This window comes from Rhinatrema bivittatum, chromosome 18, assembly GCF_901001135.1.
Source record: "Rhinatrema bivittatum chromosome 18, aRhiBiv1.1, whole genome shotgun sequence".
Taxonomy (NCBI): domain Eukaryota; kingdom Metazoa; phylum Chordata; class Amphibia; order Gymnophiona; family Rhinatrematidae; genus Rhinatrema; species Rhinatrema bivittatum.
This window is the reverse complement of record NC_042632.1, coordinates 15,370,391-15,395,698: the sequence shown is the minus strand read 5'-3', so window position 1 is coordinate 15,395,698 and position 25,308 is coordinate 15,370,391. Positions and strand designations below refer to the sequence as shown.

Below are 25,308 nucleotides of genomic sequence, written 5' to 3'. Positions count from 1 at the left end.
GGCACAAAAAAGGTGAACAGTCAAGGGTGAGTATGGATTCAAAGGTTTAGAGGAAGTAAAGATTCTAAAAGGATGGGTGGGCAGTCAATGTGAAGGCATGTATAGACTAGATAAAATACACATCAGATATAGGATACGATCTATTCAACAATGCTTTGCAGGAAGCTTTGGAGGTTCCATTTTTGGATATAAATGATAGCCACAGCTAGATTAAGGTGGGGGAGGCTACCTCATGTTTATGGTGCCTACCCAAGCAGGTGTAGAGATCAAAATGTGGTAGCAGGTGATATTATAAGAGTTGATCATCCGGGAGGCTGACGAGAAGACACCTTTCTAGCAAAATGATGGGTCAATCACACATCTCCTGAACTGAGGCTTGCTTGGAACCAAGGTAATGATCGCAGATGAACCACCAGTGCAGCCATGGCTCTCACTTGGTGAGTTTTGATATTTATTTTAATTTTTAACACGCACTTCATTTTAGGAAGAGGCAGCTTACATTTTAAAAAGTGTGGATTATTAGATATTGATTGTTAGCAGTGCAAAAAGATAAGAAAAACCTTTTCACCTAACAGAAGTCTGTTTTTTTCTGGGGTGTGGCTGATCCCAATTAGCAGCAGCCAGATAGTCTTGTGAACAGCAGGGACTAGTTCCAATATTTTTTCAGGTATTTCATGTCCAGAAGGGCTTTCAAAGCTAAATATAAATTACTGCCTTAAATCTCTGAAATTTAGCAAAAAAGTGTTTTGTATTGTATTGTTGGTGTGCCTTTGAGGGGATTGCTCAGATTTAAGCACTGAAAGGCTTGAGCATTAGCAGTGCAAAAAGTGGATTAAAAAAAATACCTCACTTAAGTATACATAGGATCAGACAAGATCCCTATAACTCCATGTAAGCTAAAATTAAGCAGAGTTGCTTAATTGTAACAGGTGTTCTCAAGGACAGCAGGATGTAGTCTTCACACATGGCTGACATCAGATGGAGCCCTGATGTGAAAAAGTTTGTTAAGAGTTTCTAGAACTTTGACTAGGCACATTGAGCATGCCCAGCATGCCCTATACCACGTGTGCACGCAGGGTCCCTCTCCAGTCTTGTATCAGAATTATAATTAAAATTAAAAAAATAGGAGAAACCCAACTCTGCGGGGTGGCAGGCGGGTTTGAGGACTAACATCCTGCTGTCCTCGAAAAGCACCTGTTACAGGTAAGCAACTCTGCTTTCTCAGGGGACAAGTAGGATGATAATCCTCACACAAGTCAATCCCTAGCTACAGGCTGCTCCCCAACACAAAAAAGGGGACAAAAACGCCTAACCAGGTACCAACATGCACAACAACGGTGCTGTTGGTAACAGCAGGGGAAGACAGCCTGAACCCAAACAACTTGCCCTTGTTTGGAGAGAGTTGAGTTCTACAGTTCAAACAGGTTTCGAAGGACAGAATGGCCAAACCTACTGTCGTGTTGGCCATCCCTATCCAGACAATAGTGAGATATGAATGTATGGAGAGAATTCCACTTCACAGTTTTGCAGATCTCCACGGGAACTGCTTGCAAGTGGGACACCAATGCTGCCAAGGCACTTACAGAATGAGCCTTGACATGACCCCCAAGATGCAGTCCCACCTAGGCATAACAGAAGGAGATGCAATCTGCTAGCCAACTGGATAGTGTCTGTTTGGAAACGTAAACGTCCAACCTATTCCTATCAAAAGAAATAAAAGGTTGGGTGGACTGTCTATGGGCTTCTGTCTACTCCAGAGATAAGGCTAAGGCTCGCTTGCAGTCCAAAAGTGCAGAGCTCGTTTGCCTTGGTGCGAATGGGGCCTGGAAAAGAATGCTGGCAGGATGATTGACTGGTTTAGATGGAAGTCAGACTACTCTGTCATGATAAAACTTAGTGTACGGTGGATAAGTCACTAAGGCCTGGAGCTTGCTGACCCAGCACACTGAGGTGACCGCCCACCCAAAATATGAACTTCCAGATGAGGTACTTCAGATCACAGGTGCACAGTGGCTCAAAAGGAGCTTTCATCAGCTGAGCTAAAACCACATCTAGGTCTCAAGACACAGCGGGAGGCTTCAAATGTAGCAGGGCCCCACATGAACCATACAACTATAGGCTGCACATAGATGGGCGTACCATCTACACCTTGGTGGAATGTGCCAATTGCATTGAGATAAACTGTAATGGAGTTGGTCTTTAAGCCAGCTTCTGATAGGTGTCGAAGGTAATCAATTTTGTATGTGGTGGCACAAGAACAGATCTAGGGTCTTCTGCTCACACCACACGGAAAACCTCCTCCACTTGTCTATAGGACTTTCTAATGGAAAGATTTCTAGAAGCCACCAGGATCTGAAAGATCAAGTGGCTGCAGGATTAACCGCTCAACATCCAGGCTGTGAGCAACAGGGCCTGGAGGTCGGGATGCCGCAGCCTGCCTTGATCTTGCGTGATGAGACCTGGGAAGTCTCCAGACTGATCAGTCTCTGGATCTGAGGATATGTGTACTGAAGACCCTTGCCCCAATGACGGGCAAAGGAGTCAGAGGCTGGTTTGCTGTCTGACCTGTATAGGGAGCAGAACTGAAGCACCTTCCTGTTGGCAAGGGGCTGCTGCCAGATTTATGTCCAGGCTCCCCCAGAGGCAGACTATCCGATTTGCTACCCCCTGGGGTCCAGGGACCACTCATGGGGTCCGAAGGCCCAACTCAGCCTGTCTGCTACCATGTTCTCCATTCCAGCCAGGTACATGGCCCTGAGCACCATCCCATGGGACAGGGCCCAAGACCAGATCTGGTCCGTTTCCTGACACAGGAGGTATGATCATGTGCCTCTCTGCTTGATCCAAACCTGGTTGTCTGTTTGGATCACAACAACTTTGTTGGACAGCTGATCTCTAAAAGCCCATAGTCCATACCTGATTGTCCGAAGATCCAGGAAGTTGATTTGACAAGAACGTTTCTGAGCGGATCAGAGATCCTGGGTGCTGAGCCCATTTACATGGGTTCCCTACCCCAGGGTGGATTCATCTGTGGTTAGGACAATTTGGGTTGAGAGACTTTGAAAAGAGATCCCCAGTTCCAGATTTGAAAGTACCTGCCACCAAGACAACGAGTCCTGGAGAGATGGGGTTACTCGGATGCAATCCTGGAGACTCAGTCGCCTGGCACCACTGCAATCTCTGGGTCCATTGGGCTGTGCATGTGTGTAAATGTGCCAAGGGAGTGAAAGATGGTTGCAGACATATGGCCCAAAAGCCTCAATATGTGCCAAGCTGATATCTGCAGGCTCTGCTGAATCTCTGCCATGATGGTCATCAAGATGATGGCCCTCTGGTGAGGCAGGAAGGCCTTGGCCAGAGCCATGTCTAGCAGGGCTCCTATGAAGTCCAATTGAACTGATGGGATGAGAGGGGACTGAGTAGTTGAGAATGAAATCTAGCGAGTCCAACACCTCGATGGTCAAGCGTGTGGACCTGGCAGCCCCTGCCTGAGATGTGCTCTTGACCAGCCATTCATTCAGATAAGGGAAAACATGCACTCCAAGCCTGCGGAGGTGCACCGCCACCAGAGCCAGGCATTTTGTGAAGACCAGTGGGGCTAGCCTGAATGGCAATACCCATTACTGGAAGCACTGTTTTCCCAACTCAAATCAGAGATACTTCCTGTAACAGGGAAGATCGATGCAAGTGATGGCATCCTTTAAAAGCGAGAGCATAGCCAGTACCCTTTTTGTAAAAAAGGGGGATCAAAGTGTCTAGGGAAAACAATCTTGAACTTTTCCTTTTAAGAAACTTGTTTAAGGCCCTCAGATCTAGGATGGAATGGAGTCTTCCTCTTCTCTTTGGAATCAGGATGTACCTGGAGTAGAATCCCCACCCTCTTTGCCCTTGTGGGACGAACTCGACCACCCTGGCTCCTTTAGTAGTACCTCCTGATGCATTACTGGTCCCCAAAACGGGCATGGAGGGCAATTTGGTGGGCCACCCAATAAATTAAATTGGTACCCTTGACAGACAAAGGAAAGAACCCACTACTCCGAGGTTATATTGGGCCACTGGTTCGCAAAGAACTGCAGCCTGCCCCCAACTGGAGGGTCCAATGTCCCAGGTATGGGTGACTGCCCTACGCTCCCTATGACCCAGTCAAAGCCCAGTCCCTGGGACTGAAGAGCCGGCTGGGGCTTGGGGGCTCTCTGCAGCCTGGGCTGCTACGCGAGCCCTGATGGTGTGGACGGGAGTGAGGGTGAGGAGGATAGTACTTTCTTTGGCAAAAGACAGACTTCTTTGGACCCTGTCTCGCTGACCTCCTAGAAGAGGATGGGTCCGGAGTGCTGGTGGAGAGCTGTTGGAGGGTTTCATGGTGGTCCCGAAATTGGGCCACAGCATCCCTCACCCTATCTCCGAAGAGATTCTCCCCAGTACACAGCATATCAGCGAGTCATTCCTGTACCTCTGGTCAGAGATGAGGGCTGCAGCCATACCATTCTACAGGCGCCAATTCCCGCTGCAGAGACTCTCAATGCTATCTCAAACACATTGCAGGTCGCTAAGACCTCATCTTTTCTGCACTTCAAGCCCTTATGCACTAGCGACATGAGGGTGTCCTGCTGCTGTTAAGGTAACTGCTTGGCCGCCACCTGCACCTGCTTCCAGATGTCCCACGAGTACTGGCTCATGTAGAGCTGGTAGGCAGCAATGTGGGCAATGAGCATGGCGCCTTGAAATACTTTCTCCCAAGAGTGTCCATCGCTCTATGGTCCTTCCCTGGGCTTGGCCTTTGAGGGCAGAGTCGATCACCACCGACTTGTGGGGCAGTTGACGCTTATCAAATCTGGCAGCCTTCTGGACGAGGTAGACCACATCTGCCTCATTAATGGGCGGCACTGTGAGGGGGTGTTCCCAAATCCTCAGAGGCAGCTCCTTAAGGATCTTGTGCACTGGGACCACCATGATCTCCTTAGGGGGGCTCCACAAACTGGAGGATCTCAAGCATTTTGTGCCTGCATCCTCCTCCGTTAATAACTGAAATGGGATAGCTTCTGCCATCACCCTCACAAACTGCGAATTTCAAGTCTTCTAGTGGAGACTTCCTTCGCTCCTCTGGAGAAGGGACTGATGGGAAATCTTTGGAGTCCTCAGAGGACTCCGAAGCATCAGCCCCCCAGGGATCACAGGGGTCCTCATCCTCACTGTGGGCAACAGGGGATGAGTCCCTAGGTGCTTGGCCTTTGTCTAGAGGTACAGACACCAGTAAAACTGGATGGGTAGGTGCAGGCTTCGGCGTCTCTGCTGGCCTAGGTGAAGCTTCCTCTTCGGACAAACCAGCAACAACCAGTAATGCACCAATAAGCATAATGAGCTTCTCCAGAAGCAGTACGGGGATGGGCGGCACCAGATCTGGTGCCATCGGTAGCACAGTACTGAAGCCCTGCAGTGCCCGGTTCACCACTAGCTGAAGTTGGTGCTCTTGCTCCTCCTTGAAAGTTGCTGATGCCAACACTGACTAGGAGGAAGGAGGAAGGAGGGGTGGCCAGATCTTCTTTGGACCCTCAAGGTGGATTGGTGACTGGCATCAGGACCAGTAGAGACTGTCGAGTACCCCAGAACCGATGGAGGAATGGCACGCCTCACCATGGGGTTGCTTCGAGGGCATTGCGGCATGAGCCAGTGTATCCCTGTGCATTGATGGGGACCGGTGTCTATGCTCAGCCTGGTCCTTCCCCAGTGCCAAGGTCGATTATGAGGAACCTGATGTTCTCAGCCTGGAGGAGATCAACAGGGGCACCGGCCACTGACCACCATCTGCCAGCAGTATCGTCGGAACAGACGATCCTGCTGATGTCGATGGTTCAGTGTCCATTGGTGCGGCTCCTTGGTGCTTTGATACCGATGGTTCGGACTTCTTTGACCTGAAAAGCTGCTCTATCTTGTCGAGTTGAAGCAGATGTCCATTTGGAGTCATCTGAGCGCATAAACGGCAACCCCAGATATCATACGATGCCCCCAGGCAGAGGACCATCTCATGCGGATCAGTGATGGACATGGTCTTCGGGCACCGGGTGCATCACTGAAAACAGGACGTGGCCATGTTGAACAAAACAAAAAGGGGCACGAACCGAAAATGATGGCTGGTGAAGTGGTGATGGCTGGCAGGCACCAATGCACCATGCCACTGGAAATTGACAGAGAAAGGAAACTTACCAGAATTGCCCAAAACCCTGACTAGCAGCACTACGGGAAGGCACCAAGAGGGATCCGGCGACAGAACATGAAAAAAAAAAAAAGCCACAAAATACACGAGAAGGAAAAGTTTTCCACAAGTGCAAAAAACAGCCAAAGTGAGCTCACTCACACTGCGAGACTTTCAGCTCCGTGGAAAGAGATTGGAGAGGGACACTGTGTGAATGCATAGTACAAGGCATACTCAGTGTACCTGTCAAAGTTCTACAAACTTTGACATAAGTTTTCCACATCAGGGCTCCATCTGATGTCATCCATGTGTGAGAACTATCATCCTGCTTGTCCTCAGAGAACAGTAGATAATATTACTTGTTTAATTCCCACCTCCCTCCTTACCCCTCTACCCACCCTCCCCAAGGCTTGCTCTAATATCATCTGGCTGGGATAAGTAATTAGTAACAAGATAATTTAGTAATTATCAGATTAAATGAGTTATCTATCAAATGAAATGAACAAAATTACTATTATTCAATGTAACAATTGTGGAGCCATTATTTTGAGGCAAACAATCTGGAAGGCTTTGCCCTATTTGTTCAGAACTCTTCAATGAAAAGGGAGTTGGCTCACAAAGCTACATTAGCTACAATAAAAATGGAATTAGCAACCATAAAGGAATCCTCAACCACTGTACAGCATTCAAGAGCCTTTTCCCCACTACTACAGAAAACTCAGAAACCCAGCAACAAGTGGTTTATAGTGGGATAAGGTAGGATAAGACCTGTAACCCAAGGATACCCTTCATCACAATTGTGTAGCTCAAAATGTCCTCTCCCACTTGCACAGAGCATTCAGAAACCCAAGAATAAATGGATTACAGTGGGCCCTGGTAGGCCTGTGGAGACACTCAGTGTGTGACAAACAAAATGCCTTCCTTGCATTGGAAAATGAAGCAGTTCTAGCAATGGAGACTGAAGTGGTATCTGAAAGGAAAGAAGAAACCCAATGTGCACAGAAATTCCAAAAACCATAAGAAAAAGCTCATTGTGCTGGATGACTCAGTCAGAGGCACTAATTTGGGAATTATTTTTGAGGGCACCACTATAGTGCACAGTAGTCTCTAATTTCTAATAACGACATTAATCCTTGAGTGACACTTCAACCATACATACCGCAGAGAGCCCTAAGATCACAAAACAAAGGACTTCTAAAAGCACCTACAACACAGAAAAACACACATACTAACACAAATAAGAGACCGAATATTTTCCATAGCAGGCCCAAAGTTGAGGAACTCTCTTCCAGTCATTGTGTCTGATAACCGGAAAAAAAAAGTTTCAAGCATTAACTGAAAACATGGCTCTTTAGAAAGGCATATGACAACATAAAATACCCAATATGCCGATAACATCACTGCCAGTACCAGAGATAATGTTAATACAGTGAACAATATGTACTGAACAATGTAAAGAATCATGCTAGTAGAATTAGAATTTGTATTTGCTGTTGTATTGACCTACTAAATATATGAATGTGACCTAGATTATGTAGTCGTTGATATGTTGACCTAGAATATGAAAGATTATGAACTAGTATATGGACATGCTGTTGTGTTGACCGAGAATATGAATGTTGACCAAGAATATGAATGCTGGTAAAGTAGTGATCTTTTGGAATGACAATATATAAAACACCTAAATAAATAAATATAGTTAAATCTTTCGGGCTCATCGGCTAGAAATGCTAATCAGAAAGTCAATGCAATCAATGAAGAAAGTAAGGACTCTGAAGTTGACATCATCCCCCCCTTGGGAACCAATGACCTTGCTACAAACATCCAAGTAGTACAGAGTTTTTCAGACACTGGGGAAGCAGATTAGTCACATGGCAAAGACCAATGCCTTTTCAGAAGTGTTACCTGTTCATGGAAAGGGGAAGGAGAGGCTAAGCAATATAGATAACTTCAAAGCTTGGCTCAAAACCTGGTGTAAGGAAGAAAGTTTTGGATATACTGGGGGCTAAGGCCATGTATGGAACAGTAGAAGTCTCTATGTCAAAGATGGCCTACATTTGTCTGTAGCAGAAAAAAGGACCATAAGGAGGTGTCTAGGATATGAAGATGACAAAAAAAACCCAAACTTCTATGCAAAGGGTCTTTATCTTTATGGAGGTTAACTACAACCACTTTCCTAACTTTTCAAAAATCTGGAATACAAGAGTTCTTTAACTGGAGACGAGTGTTCCAGAGGCTCATGGAGGGGATCAGAGTGTACTCCTGTTGAATCTTCCTCAGATCCAAGAGGGGTGGAAACTAACCCAGGACCCCAATGATGAAATAGGTGACTAAGGAGAGTCCTTGGTTGCCTTGGAGGGGTGTATTCCTGATGGATTCCTCTGACTAGACTCCATTGCAAGCGAATGTCAAGGACAAGAACTATCAGAACCTGCGGAGGTTCTGATAGAGTATCTGCCTGGTCAGGTGTTGGAGGGACAACTCCTTTGTGGGAACAAATCAGATATCCTAGAGAGAGGACAGGTTGAAGAGTACCTTCCTAGTCTTTAGCTGCCAGAGAAAGTCTTCACCAATTCTACCAGTTGTTCTAAAGGCTGCCATGTACTTTGGCTGGGAGTTGGAGGTGGAATACCTTCTTCTGAAACCAGGAGGGAATTCTCCTGGATGTCCTCTGGATTTTGTAAAATCTTTCTGGCGCCCAGTTAAAGATTAAGGGCAGCAAAGAGCAAATAGGATCTAGCATTTATAGATATAGGCCCTGCTCCGATAACTTCATAGGGACACAGCCCTAGAAATTGGTAAGTGAAGTGTATCCCAAAAGTATGGAAGGAACTAGAGATTTAGTGAAGAGCTGCACTGAAAGAACTGCAACCTGGTATGTTGACAATACAGCAGTTTGCTCCACTGTTAGATCTATCGATAGCATTTGACACTGTTGATCATCTTATATTGTTAAGACGCCTGCGTGACTTAGGGACAGGTGAGGTGGTACTAAGCTGGTTTTCTTCATTCTTGGAAGGAAGAAGTTATCAGGTACAGGTTGCAGGGGAAAAAAAGGTCTAGATTGTTTAAGAGCTCTACAGGTATCCCACAGGGATCGGCTTTGTCAGTCTCACTTTTTAATATATACATTGCACCAATCTATCAAGTGTTTGCAGAGCTTGATGTTAAGCTCCGGATATATACAGATATCATCCAATTCTATGTATCGATAAATGGATCATATTCAAAGGCTTTAGGTAAGGTGTCCCACTGTGTCTTATTTACAATCCTGGCTAACTAAAAACAGTCTGGTTATCAACATGGATAAAACAGATTTGTCGAGATTTCCATCAGACAATATGCCCAAATTTATGTTAATCAACATTTCACATTTCACTCTCAGGTGATGTGTAACTTAGGCATTATTCTTGAAACCAACCATTCCGTCCACAAATTAGGAAAGTCATGTGATCATTTTATTTTAAATTACAAATGCTTTGACATTTATGCCCTTACTTAAATCAGAATGACCTTAAAACTGTTATACATTCTTTGGTAACGTCTACAACTGATCACGGCAATGCACTCTGCATCGGTTTACCTCTAAATACGATGTGCTCATGTCAATACATTCAGAACTTTGCAGTTCGAATTGTGGCTAGAATCCCAAGAAATCAACATGTGACACCTTATCTAAAAAAATATCACTGGTTGCTGGTGGTCAAATTTAAGTTGGCTATTTTGGCCTTTAAGGGCATTAATGGCTTAGTTCCAAGTAGTTTTAATTCAAAATTGTATCAGCTGAGATTTGGTTCCTAAATGTTACTGGATGTACCATCCTTTAAGATAATTTGATTGAATGAATCCAGAGAGATTGTTTTATGTGCAGGGACCAACAATTTGGAATTATCTGCAAGTTAGCTTGAAGGTTGAAACTGGGCTCTTATTTAGTTTTTTTTCAGCACTTCAAAGCGGATTACATTCAGGTACTGTGGGACTTGAAGCCTAATCTCCTAGTTTACAGCCCACTGCTCTAACCACTAGGCTACTCCTCCACTCTTAAAAATGATAAAAGCCTTCTTTCAGCAGGCATTTGGGATATAGTAATGGTCAAATGCAGAATGTATAGCAATTTTAAGATGGGTTATTACTGGATTTAAGAGGAAGTGGGAGATGTGGGTGAAAATGATATCAGCGAAGATTGTTTTAAAATGTTATGTTAATGTATGTGTAGCCTGTTTTATTTATGGGTGTTTTATATGGAAACTGCTTAGAAAAGTTGATAAGCAGTTAATACATTTAATAAATAGAGCATAGAGGAAGGGAGCATCTATGTGCTGAGGCCTTGTGTGTGTTGTCGACGCTATGACTCAAAGAAGAGGTGAATGGTATTTCTACTGCATAGAGACTTTTTTTTGGCACTGATTGCACTGCCAGCTCCAAAGAGTGATGCTTCTTTTTTAAAGGAATTGAGCGCCACACCTTTTTATGTTTTCTTGATCTCAAGGACCCAGCCCGCTCCAGCAAGGACGATGACGTAGGAGATTTTTTAGAAACTCCTGCTTATCTCAGCACCTGGGGAGCATGACAAAGCTCTGTTCCAAAAGGTCTGGCTGTGGTTCTTCAGAGATGTATGCAGTTCCTCCTTTTTACAGGTCCTGCTCTTTTGGGAACATGGAGACATTTGGCCACAGTGTTAATTTGCCTGGTCATTGTTTAGTCCCAGGCAGTGGAAGCAGATGTTGAACCCAACTGGTAATGGACATTTTTCTGCTGCATAAAGTGTCCTTGAAGCCATAATAGTAGATTTCTTGGTACCAGACATCCCATGATAAAAAAAAAAAAAAAATTTTATACAGCCCTAAAAAGTTTGGGTGGGGCTGCCAAGGCAGTAAAGCAAGAGAAATGAAAAAACATTGAAAAACTGAAGATACCAAAAGTTATCAAGAAAAAAAAAGACAGATAGGATAACATGTCTGTGCTGAAGCTTGGACAAAAAAACATTGTGGGGCTCATGTGGAAATTCCCACACATGCTTAGTAGAGCAAAAGCTCTGGGATTTAGAGAGAACGGTCTGTTCAACGCTGTTAATTAACGTCACCTGCATCATGGCTAATTAATCTCTTTCCATCCTAACATACAGGTCGATACTGTAATGTGCGGTTGAAGATTTCCCGTCTGTAACGTGCTGGGAGCTCACAATTCGGATGCGTAAGGCGATCCAGCGATCCAGTCTCCAGTTTCACGTGTCCTTAGCGCTTCTTAAAAAATACGCATAACCCTTTCCGCACGCAGCATGTATATGATATGTAAATGAACGAATTAGCTGTATAATGAAGGAATTAGCTATTCCCCTACGATACTGTGACGCGCGCTCAGATTATCTCCTTTGTAACCCGCTATTTTGCCGCGGCCTTAACGTGTTAGTTTACCGCCACCCTCTACTTGGTGTTAGTGTGGTGTTCGAAAATTAAAACAGGAATAAAGTGTAAAAAATGGTGTAAAAAAAGTGTAAAAACATTGCTTACCTGCCCTGGCCCCGTCCGATCTCCGGTGCAGCCCCAGTCCTGTCCCCTCCTCCCGAAGCAAAAAAACCCCAAAAACCGAAAAAATAGCAAGGTTCGGGCCTGCTACGGTAGTCCCTTCTCCCTTCTCCTCTCCTCCCGATTTCGGCGCTCAAGGCCCCGTCCGGTCTCCGGTGCAGCCCCAGTCCTGTCCCCTCCTCCCGAAGCAAAAAAAAAAAAAAGTAGCAAGGCTCGGGCCTGCTACGGTAGTCCCTTCTCCCTTCCTCCCGATTTCGGCGCTCAAGGCGGCCGGGTGGGCGTGCATTCATCCAGGCAGAGGGAGCCGGCGGCGAAAACGGCCTCCGGCTCCCTCTGCCTGGATGAATGCACGGCCCCCGCCGGCAGTGAATGAATGCCTGTGACGTCACGGCATGTGACTGCCTTGAGTGCCAAAATCGCACGGGCATTCATTCACTGCTGGCGGGGGCCGTGCATTCATCCAGGCAGAGGGAGCCGGCGGCGAAAACGGCCTCCGGCTCCCTCTGCCTGGATGAATGCACGCCCACCCGGCCGCCTTGAGCGCCGAAATCGGGAGGAGAGGAGAAGGGACTACCGTAGCAGGCCCGAGCCTTGCTACTTTTTCGTTTTTTTTTTTTTTTTTGCTTCGGGAGGAGGAGACCGGACGGGGCTGCAGGAGACCGGACTGGGGCTGCACCGGAAACCGGACGGGCTGGACCGACCGGACGGGGCCAGGGCAGGTAAGTGGGGGCTGGGGGAAAGTTTGCTGAGCATCGGGGGACATAACTGTCCACTTCCTGGTACCTGTCATTTCAAATGTCATTTGAAATAACAGATACCAGCGCGGCCGTGAAGCGTTAGACCCGCGAACCCAGGATACTGTATAGGCGCTCTATACAGTAAAATGGGTTGTGCGGGCCTAACGCTTGCCTAAGGCTTCGCAGCCGCAGCATGCATTTGCATGCAATTTGAAGAGAGTATCGAGCGGTAGGTGAAGAGAACTGTGCGTGCAGGGAGCGAGGGTGCGCCTGACACTGCCGCACTGTTTCTACCGCGGCCTTAGAGTATCGACCCGATACACACCATTCTAAATTGAAGATAATAATTTCTGAGTATAAGAGCCTCCTGAACAAAACATTTTTCTCTGAGTTCACATTTAACATTGTAGGTTGTTGGGGAGAGAGGGAGGGGGATTGCATGGGTCATGTCAATGCTGGGATTTCACACACTGATTTTCACAAAGGATAAAAGGGTATGAAGCAGCATTCTTTGCCAGATTTCAACTGTTACAAAACAAATCAAAAAGTTTTAAAGTAAATATTTAGCTATTTTCCTTACCCTTGCACTCTGCCCAGCAATAAGCTGATCATCCTCTGTCTGAACGCTTGTTCTGCTTCTGACATCAAAGTCTTCTGTCTCAAAGTCTGAATCATCCAGCTCCTCTGGAGTCTGAAGGAAGGAAAATATACTTTACTAATTTATGTCTGAGTACTGCTCTTAAATATAATACAAGAAAGTAACCCTTCTACTCCCCCCCAAAACAAATATTTCTTCCCAAAAATTTATGATAGATTTAATTCCTACAATGATTGGCATGTATGACACTTCCCTCCTTCTCCTACCCTCCCCTCCATGGAAAAAAGGGTTTTATACAATGCCACCTACCTTTAAATTATTTAGCTCAAAGATACACACAATACAACGCACTTTAAAAACAGTTTTGGTTTTCAAATTAAGCTACGTTGAACCAATGGCTACATACATGGTCTTATGAATTTTAGAAGGAATGATGAATTCTCTCTCAGCATTGATGTACTTCGGACTCTTCATGAATGTGAATGTTCTAAATGAGCAATTTAATTAGTTATTCATCCATTCTTTCAATTCTACATGCGACAAATGGTGCATAAGCTTTCCACAAGAGAATACCACTGCTACCAATCTGTGCCCTGCACAATGACTGTGTTCCTGTTAGGCCAAAAGCCTTTTGCTACCGTTCTTTGCGATATACCCTTGGGGGTGCTCCCTTTTACACTTCCCATCTGGTGTCCAGCATGAGGCTATTTTGGGTAGTGTGCCAGGTGCCTTAGGTATAACTGCCCAAACCACCTCAAACTTCTTTTCCCTACTTGAACAAAAGATTTTGCATTTGTTCACTGAAGCAGTTGATGGATTGAGATCCATCTTGGTCAAAACATTTCAAGGATCATCTGCAGGCAATTGTTTTGAAAGTGAATTAGCAAACATCTGAATGTCTTAATTTACCAAGGGAGCAGGAACATCCTGAGGTGAGGGAGGTACTGGGGCAACTGCCCAGGGTCCTGTGTCAGCCACTTCTGGCTGCAGCAAGTACATGCTTTCAACAACTGATATACTGCTGGCCGTAGCACATATGGTCCAAGTTAGCTGGGCTGCAGAATAAGCCACAGTCTATGACTAGAACTGCAATGGTTGGGTTTATTTAGAGGGAGATATAACTATAGGAGAAAAACTACCATGTAGCTGTGAATGAAGTCTCAAGGCCCAATAGAGGCTGGTTCCAATTGAACTGGGCAGGAGGAAACTGCTGGGCAAAAATAAAAGGAAAAACACTTCATAAAATTATGTATAATTAAGATATCCTTTGAATACTTTTATTCTAAATGTAACTGATAGGACAGCTACTTTGTCCTCACAATCCTTTGGGGAAACTTACAGTAATTTTAGTAGGGTCAATATTTGTGCTGTGGGCTAAATTCACCTGACCTAATTCCTGCTCATTTCTAGTATTTTATTTTTTGCTGCTGTCTGGATTTTATTCAAGTAAATGCACAGCAACATTTTGAATTGGCTTTGCAGAAAGGCAAACACCAGAAATGTGTCTATATTAAGAAAATGAACTGGTATTTAAGAACCTATATTTGTACAATTTTTATCTAATAAATTAGATAAAAGGTATATGCACCTTTCAGGAGTTGAGAAATATAAGCTACAACAAAAATTAACATTTTCACGTAAAAGGGAATCACCTCACTCCTATAATAAGAAAAGCAGAAAATGTGATGGATGGGATGGGATCCCTCCATTTTGAACTGGGCATTTGGGAGAGGGATCTACATGCAAGAACATTAGATATTAGGAGATAGTGCAGGGATGGCCAGCTACGGTCCTCAAGAGCCACAAACAGGCCAGGTTTTCAGGATATCCACAATGAATATGCATGAGAGATTTGCATGCAATGCATGAGTAAAATAGACAAAAGTTCTTAATCTAAATCTGTCTCTAAGGTGATTTTTTGGCTTTGGAGTCAAGCAACAAACTCATCTAGTTACAAAGGCAATTAATCAAGGGATATATATATAGTGCTATATATATATATATATATATAGTGCTGGGGAAAAGTATAGTAGCAATCAAAACGCTTAGCTTTGTGTGTGGAGTATGTGCTACAAACGTTAATTAAAAACCCCAAACTTTCTATTACATTTTCAATTTGCTAATTTCAAACTGATACCACAAGACTAACAAGAAAATCATCCATCCATCCTATTACACCCATAAGAAATTAGTCTAAGAAAGAGTCTTAAAAAAAAAAAAAAAAAAAAAAAGGGGGGGGGGGGAGGGGGGAGACAAGAAAAGCAAGTCCAACCAAAATATTCAGTGAGCACAACATGTTAACATGTCATCAACATAGAACAATTGGTATAGCATCTAGTAACAACACAATATCAATTACACCGCAAAGAATTATGTCACAAACAGCAATACAATTGTTTTAATATTAAATCAAACAACATTATCTAAAACCTACCAATTTATGGTTAAATCTATGCCCCTGCACTAGTGGACCATACTGAGACCCCTCTTTATGCAAAAGGAGTTTGGCACCAGAATAGCAGCTCTCACAACAGTATAAAAAAATTGCTGGAACTACCAAGTCTCAAAACTCTTCCTATAGACAGTTGGTCCACAGAAAAATGAACATCTTTAGGGCTCTGTTTCCATAACATACGTTCTTTTGTTCAATACTCTGTTTATTGTTTAATGTAACGCCTTACCAGCGACAGTTTTGTTCTATGGAAACCGACTTGATTCGATATGTATATCGAGAATGTCGGTATATAAAAACCCTAAATAAATAAATAAATAATAAATAACATGGGTGGGGCCAATAAGGGGAAATGTCTTTCCTATAGTACTAGTTTAACTTCTAATAGGGAAGGGATGTCAAAGCAAATCTTTGGCAGAAAGATGTGTAGGTCTTTAATATATATCAGTTGGTCATTCAAATAGGGTGTAGCCGCTGGATTCAAAAAAATCTTAAATAGAAATTGGTATTTTAATGGATGCCAACCCAGGAACTTTAAAACTGGTGATTTTTTTTCCATAACATTCCAATTTGGTAGACAGACAGGTCAATGTATTTTGGATCCATTGTAGTTTATGTAGTAGTTTCTTGGGTAATACTATATAAAATGAGTTACAATATGTAAACATGACTGTACCAAGGCATAAAATTACCATAATATGCAAAATTATCTTTCTCCAGGAAAGGGTGTAACTGATCTTCTAGAAAAATCAGAAATGCTGACTTGTAACTCAAATGTCAACAGGTCCTAAACCACAGAATCTTTTGATCTGTTCTTTAAAGAAAGACCGGTATCTTTTTATAAATATCTTATCAATCAAGCTCCTCATGGATTTTCTTCTCACTCACACAGTTTTGTTTTTTTTTTTGTTTTTAATAAGGGTTACATTTTAACTTATTGAAAGATACAATATCCTTCATACAGATTTGAAACTGGCCTAAAATTATGGGATCATTGACAATTAAGAGAACATGTTTAAAATAGGCTGGCTAAGTGCTGCCTTAAGTTGATTTGGAAAAACATCTTCTGCCAATGAGGTAATACAGGGTAAATGCTCCATTTGGTTATCTGTCACCTCAAAAAGCCAAATAGGCCATAGGTCATGATTATAGCAAGTATCACATAATGCCCAGCTTTGTGATTCTATTTGGCTTTCCATACAGTATATGCCATGTAATGATACTTTTTAATGCCATAATTTTCAAGTATAACTCTGTACAGAACTATTTTGAACATCAAAAATACTCCTGGGCGACATTTCTATCCTATGTACATCCAGCACCTATTTTTGTGTCCACTCAACATCTCTATATTCATTACATCAATGTAAAATTTAATAGCATTTATAAATCATTTTCCTGATTAAAAATCACCAGTGATGTACATAAAACGTAAAATCACCATCACATATATAAAACACTACATATAAGATCTATATATTATATCATATCCTTCACATTAGACAAACCACATAAATGTGCTATCACTGCTCAATTCCACCTGGCTACCCAACTTCACCATCCCACTATCTTTGAGACATTAACAAGTTTTTTAATCCTTTCCAGAATTTCAGCAAGGCACTTTCTTCTTTTAAGTCAACTGGCAGTTCATTCCAGAGTTTAGGAATTGCCACTGAGAAAGCTCGGTTTTGTAAATGCACATACCTGTAAAGTTTTTACTGATGGTAATAGATACAACTCAGTACCTATAGAAAAATTAATATCAAAGAAAAATAGCCTCAATTTTTTAATAAAAGAAGAACAAAAAAGGTTTTTTTTTTTTTTTTTTTTTTTTTTAAGGCAATGCAAAGTTGTTAGAGAAATATGGAGTAGCTACTCACCCTTATCATCAACACGGCTTTTCTGATGTCTCGGATACCATCATACACCAATCGTGAAGCATCAATGAATTCATTTTCATCCATGGTCTGAGAACTGTCACCACTAAGTGCTTCAACAGCAGCTTCTACTTGCTCAGCAAAACGAGGCATCACTAAGATAAAAATGCCAAAATATTTATTAATATTTATTGCCAATATCTTCAGATATTACTTGTGATAGTAAATTTATAATACCTGAGCTTCACAAACCTGTCCTGGGGACCCCACAACCAGTTGGGTTTTCAGGATATCCACAATGAATATGCATGAGATAAATCTGCATACACTGAGTCTTCATGGTATACAAATATATCTCATGCATATTCATTGTGGACATCCTGAAAACACGACTGGCTGTGGGGCCCCTAGGACAGGTTTGAGAAGCCCTGATAACACTAAACTGTGCACAAGCTTCAGAAGTTAAATAGATTAAAATACAGATGAAACAGCAATTACAATTGACTTGACACACCCTGATAAAGTACAATTAAAAATATATACTTATTTCTTGAGCTACACAGTTCCCAGATGTTCCATTTACTCTGCCTCATAATATCCAGTCTAAAACATTAGAAGAACCATAGTAACTGGATTTCCAAATACCTGTGTTTGATAGCAATTTTGTGGCTTCTAAAACCTTTTCTGTGTACACCCCAGGTTCATAGTTGTCCATTTCAGAAGTGACAACATGAATGACCCTTGCTGCACGACCACGAATTGCACCAGCTGTACGATCTAGCCCATCAACATCTTTCTCTTGGAGAGCAATAACACATTTGTTGACATCTTCCAAAATATGGTTCTCTGATGATAAGAAAACAAATTATATATTATACCTTTAAGAAATTATGAAGATGCACACTTTAATCTACTTGCTTGAATAGTAACTTTAAATCCAAAAATGCAGGACCGAACTGTTGGTAGTCTTTCAACTTTATGGCCCTGATGCACTAAACATTTTTCCCATAAACACAAAATGGGAAACAGTTCTTCAATATATCTGGCACTAGGTTTATTAAGAATACAATTAGCTCCAATCAGACACCAGTACATCATGGTTATATGTACTTGAATGACGTAATCTTGCCAGTGAGTGGTGTGTTTTGTGATGTATCCAGTATGGCACATGCCAAGCAACAGTTTCAATCCAAATGCTTTTATTTTATACCCTCTCCTTCACCACTCATTATGAATGCTTTAAATACACACAAGTAAAAGGATCACAAAGGTCAGACAATGGGAAAATATTGATTTACAAGTTTAGCGATGCCTTGCATTGTATCACTTTCATTGTTTTCTATGCTAATCTGAAGATATGAGAGCCCTGAGATGCCACATTGCACTAACATTTTTAGAATCTTCATTAAGCTATTCACTTTCTGCTGTACCATAAAGGGAAATTAAAAAAACAAAAAACTGAGTTTGCAAAAGTGCTCCAATTGTCAAAACGTGAATTAAGCAGGAAATGGATTCTGTAATTTGGTTTTACCGAAGGCTTTGAAAAAAATTAGGCCTCTGCTAAATCACTTTCAATTTCGGCAGTGGTGAAGCAGGAAGATATTAAAAATAAAGCAATAGGTTTGTCTAATTTCCTAATGCACTATAGTTTAATCTGTTGCTTCAATTTGCATATCCCTGATATTGTACCATAGATGCAAGTACATTTCCAAAACATAGCATTACAAATCAGTGATGTAGAGGCTGTGGATGTCTGAAAGGTTAAGTAAACAATTAGAAAACATTGGCTGAAAGTGAACAAAACATTAAACATACTGAGTTATCTGTAAACCTCATTAGGTCATTAAAAATCACTTCTTGCCTGGGAAAATACTAGTTAGTAATTAACTAAACCTTCACTTATATTACTGCAATTGCATCCATATGAATATGCACACATTCTTCACAATAAGTCTTGAAATTCTCTTAAAATTTGCTGCCCAATCAACATACCCTTTGCGTCAAATCTGCACTGGCACAACCATTTATGTACAGCATAGGTCTCCAAACTTTTAAAGAAAGGGACCACACAGGACATCTGAAATCACCAAGAGGGCCTGGGTCTCCCCCCCTCAGAAGTTTACAAGAGGAGCTGGATTTTGGGTTGGGTGGGGGAGGGTTGTCATGCTTGACCCTTTCTATGATTTCAAAGGCTAGGGTAGGGTGAGGCCAGGGTTCCCAGGGGTTTGGCAGATTGATTTCTCGGAAGAGCTGGCTCTTGCCTTTTCCACAGCATCCAGGGCAGACTCATATTGTCTAGTCAGAACAGCCTGTGTCTGTACGTGTTTGCATGTTTAAAACAGTGCTCTGCAAACAGAGCCTAAAGTCTGTAGACTGCGCCTTCCACTGTTCCGGGCACTACCTAGTGGCCACTGACAGACACAACAGTGTGACGGACAAGCATTTTATATCAGGACTTCCCAAACATTTAGCCAATGTGATCCCATTTTAGCACTTGAAAATTCACATGACCCCAGATAACCAAAACAGAGACGCAATCTTCCAACAATCACTCCACTCCACTCTCACCATTACCACACTCCAGTGGATCCTCTCTCAACCTCCACCTCCTCTCAATATCTACCCCTCCAGTGAACTTTCTCTCAACCTCTGCCCCCTTGAATCTCAGATATTCTCCTCAACTTTCCAGCCCATCCCCAGACTTTCAAGTCCTTTTCTCATCCCAACAGAAGATAAGGCCATCGCGGAAAGATTAAATTATTTCTTTGCTTCGGTGTTTACTGAAGAGTATGTTGGGGAGGTACCCGTAATGGAGAAGGTTTTCATGGGTAATGATTCAGATGGACTGAATCAAATCACGGTGAACCTAGAAGATGTGGTAGGCCTGATTGACAAACTGAAGAGTAGTAAATCACCTGGACCGGATGGTATACACCCCAGAGTTCTGAAGGAACTAAAAAATGAAATTTCAGACCTATTAGTAAAAATTTGTAACTTATCATTAAAATCATCCATTGTACCTGAAGACTGGAGGATAGCAAATGTAACCCCAATATTTAAAAAGGGCTCCAGGGGCGATCCGGGAAACTACAGACCGGTTAGCCTGACTTCAGTGCCAGGAAAAAATAGTGGAAAGTGTTCTAAACATCAAAATCACAGAACATATAGAAAGACATGGTTTAATGGAACAAAGTCAGCATGGCTTTACCCAGGGCAAGTCTTGCCTCACAAATCTGCTTCACTTTTTTGAAGGAGTTAATAAACATGTGGATAAAGGTGAACCGGTAGATATAGAATACTTGGATTTTCAGAAGGCGTTTGACAAAGTTCCTCATGAGAGGCTTCTAGGAAAAGTAAAAAGTCATGGGATAGGTGGCGATGTCCTTTCGTGGATTGCAAACTGGCTAAAAGACAGAAAACAGAGAGTAGGATTAAATGGGCAATTTTCTCAGTGGAAGGGAGTGGACAGTGGAGTGCCTCAGGGATCTGTATTAGGACCCTTACTGTTCAATCATACCTATAAGGGAGCCGGGACCGACGTGCCGCAAATGCGCAGTAGAGAGTGGCTGGGACCGACGGGCTGCGCATGCGTGGATGGTCTGGGCTCTCTTCCGATGGAAGTGCTGATTTGAGGCCCTAATGCAGAGCGATTGTCCTTCAGACGTGGGGAAGGGAGGAGGGAGCTGGGACGGCCGGCGCATGCACGGCAGAAAGCTGAGTCTGCAAGGCACGTGGGGAAGGGGGGAGGGAGCTGGGATGGCCAGCGCATGCACGGCAGAAAGCTGAGTCTGCAAGGCACAGAGATCCTTCCCCTCCGACGCTGGGGAAGGGGGGAGGGAACTAGGATGGCCGGCTCATGCACGGCAGAAATTTGACTCTGCACATGAATGGCAAGTACAGGGAAAAAAAACACAAGGGAGTGACTGAGGGGAGAGGGAGGGAGGGAGACGGGGGAGGGGGGGGAGAGAGTGAGATGAGGGGGAAGGTGAGAGGGAGGGAGACTAGAGGGGGAGGTGAAAGGGAGAATGGGGAGGAGAGGTGGGAGGGAAGGAAATGAACCGAAAAAACAATGTTAATGTAGCCCGTTGTTACGGGCTTAACGGCTAGTATATTTATAAATGATCTGGAAAGAAATACGACGAGTGAGATCATCAAATTTGCAGATGACACAAAATTGTTCAGAGTAGGTAAATCACAAGCAGATTGTGATAAATTGCAGGAAGACCTTGTGAGACTGGAAAATTGGGCATCCAAATGGCAGATGAAATTTAATGTGGATAAGTGCAAGGTGATGCATATAGGGAAAAATAACCCATGCTATAATTACACAATGTTGGGTTCCATATTAGGTGCTACAACCCAAGGAAGAGATCTAGGTGTCATAGTGGATAACACATTGAAATCGTCGGTGCAGTGTGCTGCGGCAGTCAAAAAAGCAAACAGAATGTTGGGAATTATTAGAAAAGGAATGGTGAATAAAACGGAAAATGTCATAATGCCTCTGTATCGCTCCATGGTGAGACCGCACCTTGAATACTGTGTACAATTCTGGTCGCTGCATCTCAAAAAAATAATTGCGATGGAGAAGGTACAGAGAAGGGCTACCAAAATGATAAGGGGAATGGAACAACTCCCCTATGAGGAAAGACTAAAGAGGTTAGGACTTTTCAGCTTGGAGAAGCGACGACTGAGGGGGATATGATAGAGGTGTTTAAAATCATGAGAGGTCTAGAACGGGTAGATGTGAATCGGTTATTTACTCTTTCGGATAGTAGAAAGACTAGGGGGCACTCCATGAAGTTAGCATGGGGCACATTTAAAACTAATCGGAGAAAGTTCTTTTTTACTCAACGCACAATTAAACTCTGGAATTTGTTGCCAGAGGATGTGGTTAGTGCAGTTAATATAGCTGTGTTTAAAAAAGGATTGGATAAGTTCTTGGAGAAGAAGTCCATTACCTGCTATTAAGTTCACTTAGAGAATAGCCACTGCCATTAGTAATGGTTACATGGAATAGACTTAGTTTTTGGGTACTTGCCAGTTTCTTATGGCCTGGATTGGCCACTGTTGGAAACAGGATGATGGACCCTTGGTCTGACCCAGTATGGCATTTTATGTTCTCTCACCCAAAGCCCTTCTAACAGCTAACTGATCCTCTGTCATCTCCAACCCTCTCTTTCACACCCCCCCCCGCCTCATCTCCTTTCCAACCCTGCTTTCATATCTCCATCTGATCACCTCTCACCCCCAGCTCCTTACATCCTCAAGATCTTCTGTGATTCCCCCCTTCTCATCCTCCACAGGTGATCCCTCTCCAGCTGATTCAACTCTCAAACCACTCCTGCATCTGATTCCTCCCTTCAAACACCTCTGCCCAACATCCCTCTGGCCAGGGTCATCATTTCTTTTGGGCCCCAGGCCAAAAGTGGATGACAACTGGTAGGAAGAGAGGTTAAGCTGATTACCAGGGCAACATTTTTCTGTTGGGTAAGTTCAGTGGTGGGTGAGGAGAGAGGAAGAGTGTCAATTTCCACTGGCCCATGCACACATAGCCCTCCCTCCCTCTCATGGCTGTTCTCAAGCTTGATGGGAGGGGAGGGCAGCAGCATTATTAGTAATTAGTGTGGGGCTTGTGAGCCAGTGCAAGCTTGCAATCCTGCAGTCACCCCAAACCCACCTTATGCAGGGCTTCCTGTTACCACAAATTCATGAGAGGGCACAGCTGCTGCAGGGCCTGTGAATGCATTCTGGCTCACAGGTGCTACGCTAACATACTAATGCTGCTGCCAGCTGAAGCACCTGTGACCCCCATTTTGGGAAGCCCTGTTTTATTTAAATATGGTGGTCTATTGTGTTATTCCACTTAAACAGTAGATTTTTTTTTAATCTCTTCATAATATCCTGGGACTGCAATAAACTAACCCACTGTCTGAGTGGTCACTTAACCTCCTCAACTTTCCTTAATACTTGCTGTGATCATCCAAATTCTGGTCTATAGATTTTCTGAACTGTATTCGTTCAAGACTGTTTAGTGTTGCTGCTTCTCTCTTACCTCTTCCTTAAAACATATGTTGCTGCTCCTTTACTTTTTCTCTCCTGCTCTCAACATTTTTTAATCTGTGCTATTTTAATATTGAAACATCACTGTAGATCAAACTGAAGGCAATCAAACAATTTAAAAATATCAAATCAAATTCTATGAAGTAGTTATTTTAGGATGTGCATATTTAATATCTGGACTCTGCTAAGACAGGAAAGCATCAGACTGATGAATTCTGGTTAATGGAAAACACCAGTTTAAGTAAGCACGTACTGGAGTAGAGTAGCAGGTTGAAAACCAGAGAAGCTAGGGTTCAAATTCTGTTTCTCCCACTTATGCTCCTTGTGATGCTGGGCAAGTCACATCACCCTCCCTTGCCTCAGGTACAACTCAGATTGTAATTCTTCTTGATCAGGGAAATAGTACCTGAACTGTAATTTGCTTTGAACTCTGATTTGGAAAAAGCAAGTAACCTGTTCAATAGATCCCTGGAAACGGGAGTGGTGCCGAGAGATTGGAGAAGAGCGGTGGTGGTCCCGCTTCACAAGAGTGGGAGCAGAGAGGAGGCTGGAAACTACAGACCGGTTAGCCTCACCTCGGTGGTGGGAAAAATAATGGAGTCGCTGCTGAAAGAAAGAATAGTGAACTATCTACAGTCGGGAGAATTGCTGGACCAGAGGCAGCATGGATTCACCAAGGGAAGTTCCTGTCAGACAAATCTGATCGACTTTGACTGGGTAACTAGGGAATTGGATAGAGGAAGAGCGCTCGATGTCATCTACTTGGATTTCAGCAAAGCTTTTGATACGGTCCTGACAGGAGACTGGTGAGTAAAATGAGAAGCTTAGGAGTGAGTGCCGAGGTGGTGGCCTGGATTGCAAACTGGTTGACGGACAGAAGACATTGTGTGATGGTAAATGGTGTTAAGTGGAGTGCTGCAAGGATCGGTGTTGGCACTGGTCCTGTTCAATATGTGAGCGACATAGTGGACGAGATAGAAGGTAAGGTTTGTCTTTTTGCGGATGACACTAAGATCTGCAACAGAGTGGACACTCCAGAAGGAGTGGAGAGAATGAGACGGGATTTAAGGAAGCTGGAAGAGTGATCAAATATATGGCAGCTGAGATTCAATGCCAAGAAGTGCAGAAATCCAAAAGAACTGTATTCGATGGGGACTGAAGGGCTGATGTACATGGAGCAGGAGAGAGACCTTGGGGTGATAGTATCAAACGATCTGAAGTCGGGGAAACAATGTGACAAGGCGATAGCTAAAGCCAGAAGAATGCTGGGCTGCATAGAGAGAGGAATATAGAGTAAAAAAAAAAAAGGGGGGAAGTGATTATCCCCTTGTACAGGGCCTTGGTGAGGCCTCACCTGGAGTACTGTGCTCAGTTCTGGAGACCGTATCTCCGAAGGGACAGAGACAGGATGGAGGCGGTCCAGAGAAGGGCGACCAAAAAGGTGAATGGTCTTCATCTAATGACTTATGTGGAGAGATTGAAGAATCTAAATATGTATACCCTGGAGGAAAGGAGGAACAGAGGTGATATGATACAGACTTTCAGATACTTGAAAGGTTTTAATGATCCAAAGACGACGACAAATCTTTTCCGTGGGAAAAAGAAAATCAGCAGAACCAGGGGTCACGATTTGAAGCTCCAAGGAGGAAGACTCAGAAATGTCAGGAAGTATTTCTTCATGGAGAGGGTGGTGGATGCCTGGAACGCCCTTCCGGAGGAAGTGGTGAAGACAAACTGTGAAGGACTTCAAAGGGGCGTGAGATAAACACTGTGGATCCATAAAGTATAGAGGATGTGAATGAAGATAGGGTGGCTTGCGGGAAAGACTGCTACTACCTGGAGATAATACCCTTATTCAAAAGACATACA

General features: G+C 43.4%; 1 protein-coding gene across 1 annotated transcript in view; it reads right to left on the bottom strand.

The window, feature by feature from the left end:
- The window catches only part of CTNNA1 (catenin alpha 1), a 332,156-nt gene that overhangs the window by 42,642 nt on the left and 264,206 nt on the right, over nt 1-25,308 (bottom strand). Inside the window, 3 exon segments of the mRNA XM_029583454.1 lie at nt 13,033-13,143; nt 17,383-17,534; nt 18,025-18,225. Coding sequence (XP_029439314.1) covers nt 13,033-13,143; nt 17,383-17,534; nt 18,025-18,225 — 464 coding nt within the window.